This window comes from Anser cygnoides, chromosome 6 (assembly GCF_040182565.1).
Source record: "Anser cygnoides isolate HZ-2024a breed goose chromosome 6, Taihu_goose_T2T_genome, whole genome shotgun sequence".
NCBI lineage: Eukaryota > Metazoa > Chordata > Aves > Anseriformes > Anatidae > Anser > Anser cygnoides.
This window is the reverse complement of record NC_089878.1, coordinates 12,537,501-12,544,803: the sequence shown is the minus strand read 5'-3', so window position 1 is coordinate 12,544,803 and position 7,303 is coordinate 12,537,501. Positions and strand designations below refer to the sequence as shown.

At 42.9% G+C, this 7,303-nt stretch overlaps 1 protein-coding gene across 1 annotated transcript in view; it reads right to left on the bottom strand.

Annotated features, from left to right (window-relative positions):
- Positions 1-5,300: 5,300 nt before the first annotated feature.
- The window catches only part of LOC106034479 (helix-loop-helix protein 13-like), a 2,874-nt gene continuing 871 nt past the window's right edge, over positions 5,301-7,303 (bottom strand). Inside the window, exons 1-2 of the mRNA XM_013178634.3 lie at positions 7,107-7,303; positions 5,301-5,639 (exon numbers count right to left, since the gene is read on the bottom strand). The exon at positions 7,107-7,303 is cut by the window's right edge and continues 871 nt beyond it. Coding sequence (XP_013034088.3) covers positions 5,602-5,639; positions 7,107-7,303 — 235 coding nt within the window. The 3' untranslated portion in view covers positions 5,301-5,601. The remainder of the gene's footprint in view (positions 5,640-7,106) is intronic.

Here is a 7,303-nt window from a genome sequence, read left to right as displayed (position 1 = left end):
AAAAGGGACTGGTGTGAAGATAACGGTGCTTGGTGTTTGGCTCAAGGCAGTTTTAACACACACGTTCCCTGCTGTTCAGCCTCCTCCTAAACAAACCTAGCAGGATGCGTGTGGTTGTATGAGTGGATACAACTACAGCCTGGGGTAACCTGTCCCCCTGATGACAGCTGTGGAACCATGTCTGACCTTCAGAGATTGTTATCCACGTACAGTCTGGAGCCAGCCACCAAGGCTGATCTTGCACTGCTGGAGTGGGATTTGGAAAGAGCCATAAAGTCCAGCAGGGTGACATGCAGGACAATTAGCAAAGCCAGAGTAAGGCCATCTCTGCTCATCCACTAGGAAAAAGACTGTGATAGGGTCCATGTTCTTCACACAGCCTTACAGGATATAGTTAACACTGTGGAGTCTTTTCTGCATTAAATCATGACTGACTACTGAAATAAGACTAAAAAAAGTCATTGAGCAGTTAAGCTGTTTCTTCATGCTAAGCCATTTCTACCTATTAGGGCCATGTATTTCTTTGTAACAGGTCTCTTTGAAATTAAGCTTGCTACTGTGGGTCTGTGGCCAAAAAAAAAAAAAAAAAAAAAAAGCGCCAAGGAATAAAGTAATTGTGTCTTCATCCCCAGTCGAAGAAACTACCAACGTCTTCTCAAAAGAATCACTTTCACAACGGAGATATGATTTCTTTTGTTCCGGAGTTTCCTAGCTGATGAAGGAGAACCATGGCATATTGTTTCAGAAAGGGTTGATAGTTTAGTTCTGGAGGAAGGAAGGTGTAACAAATTATTCTCATTTTTCTTGGCAAGAACCCAGGTGAGCTGGAAGCTTGACTGTATTTCAAGCAAGAAATCCTCATGCTGTTTCTGGGCCCCTAAGCCAGTCCTTAGAGGTTGCCATATGAGGGTACCATCCCTCTGCACCTCTTGGCTTCCTTCCATAGGAGCTTTGGCCATTAAATTCCTGATGGGAGGATCCTGCTGCTTCACAGAGCACAAAGAAAATGCAGAGCTGACCTGCGCTGTGTTGAAAAGGAAGAGCAGCTGAAAAGACCAGGAAGGTGGAACCTGATTTCCAACCCAGGGAAATCATTGAGAGCTGCTCTGAAAGTCAATGTGCCCCTCTGAGAACCTGCTGGTGGACTGAGGAGCTTCGCATAGGCTCCATCTTCATAAAGTCATATTAAAATCTCGATCTATGCTGGGGTGTAACCTGCTGTGTATGGGCTGTTGTACAATTAGGTTTCATGTATATGATAAGGTCTGTATAATTTATGGGAATACTATAGTCATTGTTTCTGGGATAAAACTTCAGGGTCTAGAAGGTGAGATGAAGAAATAAGAATTAAAAATTAAAAAAATAAAAAAAAAATTAAAAAATAAAAAATAAAAAAATAAAAAAATGAGGGTGAATATCAGAAGTAGCTCCCTGCCAGTCACTTTGCTGCCAGTCAAACCTCTTGCCTGGAGACCAGAAAACTGGGCAAACCTGTAACAAGTATGACACAACTGGCAGGAAAGAAGCTGCATGGACATGGAGCATATGACTGCACACAGCAGTTACGCTGGGTTGAGGTGGAGTGCAAATGTAGTGCACAGAAATCGGTTCCAGAAACCAGCCCAGTTCCCCCTGGGCTTTTCTGCCTTATAGTCTACTTCCAGGAGCTAAAGTTCATTCAGGAAAAGGCAGGCGTATTTCAGAACAAATGTGCCCAGACATGGAACTATGGGCCCAGCCACAGGCAGGGCCCCCTCAACCAGAGCAGGCCCCATCCAGCCTGGCCTTGGGCACTGCCAGGAATGGGGCACCCACAGCTCCTCGGGGCAGCACAGGGCCTCACTGCTCTCCGAGTGAGAAATTTCTTCCATAAACCTGATCTAAATCTACCCTCTTTTGATTTAAAGCCTTTACCCCTTGTCCTATCACTACACTCCCTGATGAAGAGTCCCTCCCCATGTTTACTGTAGGTCCCCTTTAAATGCTGGAAGTCTGCTATAAGGTCTCCTCAGAGCTTTCTCTTCTCTAGGCTAAGTAACCCTAAATTTCTCAGCCTTTGTAGGAGAGTTGCTCCAGCCCCCTCATTTGCTTTTAGCTATCTCAGATAAATGGAATCAGCTGAATCAGTGACATATCAGAGGCTGGTCTGATGGCACAATGCATTTCCCAGTTTAGCAGCTGCTTGCATACATCTGATTTAACAGGACGTTACCCAAGAACCATCCTTTGGCTGATGTGTCATCTATAAAAGGCTGCCATACTCAGGACAGCTCAAGGAGGGTAGAGAAAGACTGTCCCCTCCAGCCAGCATAAATCAAATGTGGCTGCACTGAAGGCCATGGATTGATATGGGTGTCAAACCAGAGTGTGCATGAAGAGAAACAGCTTCATCAGTTTTAATGGTGGCAATAAATGTATTGACTCCTACTTACTGGCTCAAGAGTCCAGGATTAGAGTTTTAACTCCCGAAAGGAACATTTTTATTTCTGGTTTTGACTTCAACCCAAACCCCCGTCTTTACATATCCTGCCTCAGGATTTATTGGCCATGGTTTTTTCCAAGCTTAGAGTCATCATCAAATTCCAGCAGCCTGTTCCTTAAAGTCATGCCCTGTGCAAGGATTCCTTGACAGCGGCAGTGATAGGTGGGAGTGCCTCTGTAGCATGGTGTTCCTCGGAGCCTGCCAGCATGCAGACCACAGCCCAGCTGCACACAAAGGGCTGGCACGTCCCGCAGGAGCTCAGTGGTGTTGCTGATGGAGCTGTGCTGCAGGAAGCTCTGCTGGTATTTTTGCTGTTCCTAGCATTGCTGCTTGAGCATGGGGCATCGGGGTGGGAGTATGCGTGTCAGAGGAGGGCTTCAGCTTTAGCTGACACCTAGAGCTAAAGCCTTCCTTAGCTGGAGTCCCCATGCTGAGAAAAACCATTCTGTTCCATTCTGCCAAACCATTCTTCCTACTGTCTCCAGATTAGTTGTCCTTCCACAGCAAGCAGATCACAAACCTGATAAATTGCCTAATCACCTTTGTAGGATTGTGCTTTCCTGATGCTGCTGTACCCACCAGCTTGCTTCAGAAGAGCGATTAACCAATTTTTCTAGGCTGGAGCCAAGGGCAAACAAGCAAAATTTTTCTTGCACCAGGTGACTACAGAAAATGTTTATTTGTTTCATAGCATGGCACTATTATCTTGTAAGCACTGCAGACCTCCGAGTGGCACAGTACTAAGAAAGCAGCACAGAGAGTTCAGTCTATGATGCCATTAAAATGGGGGATATCTGGAGCCAGGGATTTTGGAGACCCAAATTAAGCTTGGTGTGAAGGACCTTGCACAGTGGGTGCATTCCCATTTGGAGTCTATTCCACCTCTAGCCACAACAGTGCTAGAGAGGTGGTTACTACAATGTGCTGGCTATAATGGGTGACCAGTGGAGTCCCCAGTAGTGCTGCCTGAAAGCATCTGGGATGGATGAGTCTCAGGTCTCTGTTACCATCAGTAAGGATCTCAGAGAAATACACATCCTGGTGAAGACTTGGCCTGTCTCATTTCCTTTAGGTCCCAGGCAGGCTCTTGGGGATCCTCTACACAAGGACCAGGCTATCACTGACCACTTAACCTGTGACATCGTGTCACCTTCAGAGACATTTGTGTCCCCAGAGGCTCAGCATTGCCAGAGCAGGTGAGAAGGAGGGAGATCAGTGGCCTCCTCTGTGGGCCATCACATGTACTTTCCTAGAAAATAAATAAATAAATAAATAAACAGCCTCATGCTTCAGTATCCCTGACAGGCAACCCTATGTGGTATCGTCTTCCTGCCCTTTTAACATGAGTACAGAGGTTAACATTGAGGATTTGTATGCCAGGAGGAGGGCAGTGGGGAGAGCTCCTATGCCCATCATTTGCCCCACTGGTCTTGCATGGGGGCCCTCAAAGAACATTTTTTTTTTTCAGGTACCAACTCCTGTAAAAATCATCCCAATGTCATAAGTGGATGAAAAAGCAAAGAAAGTCAAAAGTTTGAGATGAAGTGTTTTCTTCTTTTCTGAGTCGGCTGAAATATCTTGTTGCATCTGAGATTAAATTGCTCCTTTTGTTTTAATGGAAAAATTGAGAAGGTAAAAAGGTTCTTTCCAGTTTTCCCCTCAAAGGCCTCTCTCTATCTTTGCTTCTCCCCAAAACTCTCAGAGTTCAGCTGGAGCAAAGCCACACTTTCTGATGCAGTTTTGCTTAGTAAAGATAATGGCTACAAGAAGAACTAATCAATATGCTAAAACAAGTACATTCATTTTATCTAGGTCTAACATTGCACTTGTTAAGAAATGCCACAGTGAAGTACATTAAGACAGAGTGGTTTCATACCTCAGAGTGCACTATCAGGGCATTACAGAAGTGCAGTGTACAAGATGCACGATGTACAATGGCTCTTCTTTACTGAGAAATTGATTCAGAACCTTTACAATGTAGGAGGGAGAGGAAAAATGTATTCAACAGACGAGCAAGATGTTAGCTTTAGAGCACGCTCAGGTAGTATGAGAGAGTTATCACAGAAAATGGAGAAACAGCTATAGCCTTTTCTTCACGGTTTTATTTTTGCTAATATGAAAAGCTTAATTATTACCACGGGGTGCAGAATAGGACAGCTATTCTGTGGAAACAACTGTTTGGTAATCACTTGCCAAGTGTGAACACATTGCTTTGCCTCTCTGTTTTGTTTCAGCAGGAAAGTGGGGCACATTTTGTGTTGCAAGCATTTAGCAGAGCCTTCCTGATTGTTCCTGGAGCAACATCAGATTGCTGGCACATCCCTAAAAAAATCACAAATCAGAAGGGAGAAGTGGTTTTGTGAAAAATGCCAAAAGCTAGCTGCTGTCTTTGTGTGAGCAATCAGGATGAATTACATGTGTGAGGGGCATAGAGGAGATGGCTCCCAAGTGCTAGCAGTCATTGGCTATTTGTAGCCAAAATTGTTTGAACTCGGACCTCCCAAAGTTGTCATATAGGGAGGTAGGCATGAGAAGTTTTGGAGAGAAATTCTGTCTCTCACCTCCTGGAAAGCTTGCCTTTCATGTTCTTTGTGCTCTACATCACTGGCAACTTTTACACCCATTGCCCTGGACATCTTAAGCCAAACAAAAGGTTACAGTGAATGGTGCTTAGCTTATTCTTGTGATCAGGATTAAGTCTTCCCATGCACTGGAAATGCGGTTTGGACATTGCTCTCACTCAATGGAACAGCAATCTCAAAATGTTATTATGATTGTAATGCCACTGATTTTTAATAGTTGTTTTTTGTTGATTTGGTTGGTTGGTTGGTTGGGTTTGTTGTTTTGTTTTTGTTTTTTTTTTTTTTTTCACTTTCATACAAGAGTAGTACATAAGTGTGTGAGAAACCAGAAGAAAGAGAAGCAGAAGGCCCTAAACAACAACAAATTAACACCATGAGAGTCTGGATGCTGGACATGCAGAAAGAAAGCGATCTGTGACAATCAATGAAGTGCCATGCTTTTGCTTGCAGTACTGAGAATTTAACAGCCGGTACCCAGCAGTCGGGTCATCAGATTAGCAATACACTGCCTTCAGAGATCTCTCTTTTGGGTAGCTCTTAATCCCACTTTACCCAAGACAGGCGGGCTGTCAGATCTACACAGAATAGATGGAAGAAAGGAAAACAAAGTAAGAACATACCACATTAATTTAAAAACATTTAAAAACATTTAAATTAGAATTTAACAAGTCACCTATTCAGCCGCTCCAGAAAAGCAGCTTCATTCATTAAGATGTTTCCCAGTGGAGCTTTTCAGAAACATTAGTTAACTAGAAGCCTGACAAAGACGTGATAACTATGAGAGGCATTTGTGTCATTTTAAAACAACTTGTTTATCTATTAGAGGTGGATGCAGCTGTAAAATAAAATACAAAAGTTCTCAGCACTCAAGAGAGTTGTGACCAGTGATATATCAGGATTTATTTTCCCAGACATGTAGCTAATGGAAATTAATAGGGAAAGAGAAAAGACTAAGTTAACTTTTCCTGTTTTTTCCATTCAGGCTCTGTCCCTTTGACATTTCCCCATGTAATGAAAGGGGATTTTTCTTTTGCAATGACTTTCCTCTAAATATGCTACACTTTTTGAAGGCTGATACGCTTCAAGGCCCAATTCCAAAAAGTGACAAAATCCAAAGGAAATTGAACTGCAAAGGGACGGAGTTAGAAAGATTAATTACCTTATAATGCAAAGTGCCAAGAACTACTGAAAATCCCCCTCTGCTCCTCCCTGCACTGCTAAGTAACCCAAGCCTTTTAAAGACCTGTTGCTTCCACACTGAGACTTGAGGCCCCTTGATACTTGGGCACTTGGGCAATTTCCCATCTTCACTACATGGCAGGCTGGTGAAGTGACATAATCTGGTGGAAGCAAGCACAAAGTTCAAACCCTTGTAAACCAGGATTAATTACAAGCCAAATAGAGAACAGAGTAACAGTCCTTCACTTTAATATATAAATAATTATGTAAGAATATAAATTGCATATAGGCATTCACTCCCTTATACTTCAAAACAAATCTGAAATCAGTGCACATTCTTGTGTAACTTCTCAGTGTTTAACTGTAACACTGTATCTCAGAGAAACTCTTGATTACTTTAACATATGCATTTTAATAAATTAGATTTTGTTTATGCTCAAAGCCATGTGTTTTTCTCAGTCAGGTACAAGCTAAAGAAAACCTCTAACGAAATTAAAGAAAATATCTAGTTGTTCCATAAGGTGACATTATAAAAGAACAGCTCTGCAGAGAACAACAACGTCTAAAAATGTGTTCTGAGAATAAACAAAATCTTTAATCTGGTTTGAAAAGGGAACCATTCCCATGAGCTTAGCAAGTTCACTTTTAAGGGAAAGATCCTTAAATGAGAGTTAGAGGCAAAGTTTGGATTTATTTTTTTTTAATTGCAACATCTATTTACCTACACTCTTTTGAAGGTAAGTTGTACATCATCAGAGCCATTTGAATATGACAAGCGGTGTTCAAAAGCTATTTGATTCACTCCCACTGGCAACCCAAAGAATTGCCGTGATCCCCAAAAATAAAATAATTTGTTCTCTCACCGCTTGTATTCCAGGTTGCCTGGTGGTGGCTTTGCAAACCGTTCCTCAGGCACCCCTCCACGTAGGATTTGGGATCGCATCCGGATAGCAGGATCTCCCCAAGAAGAGCGATGTAGGCGATGGCCAAGCGGAGCGTGTCGATCTTGGAGAGGCGCTTCTCATAGGGAAAAGTCGGAACGTGGCACCTGAGCTCGTTG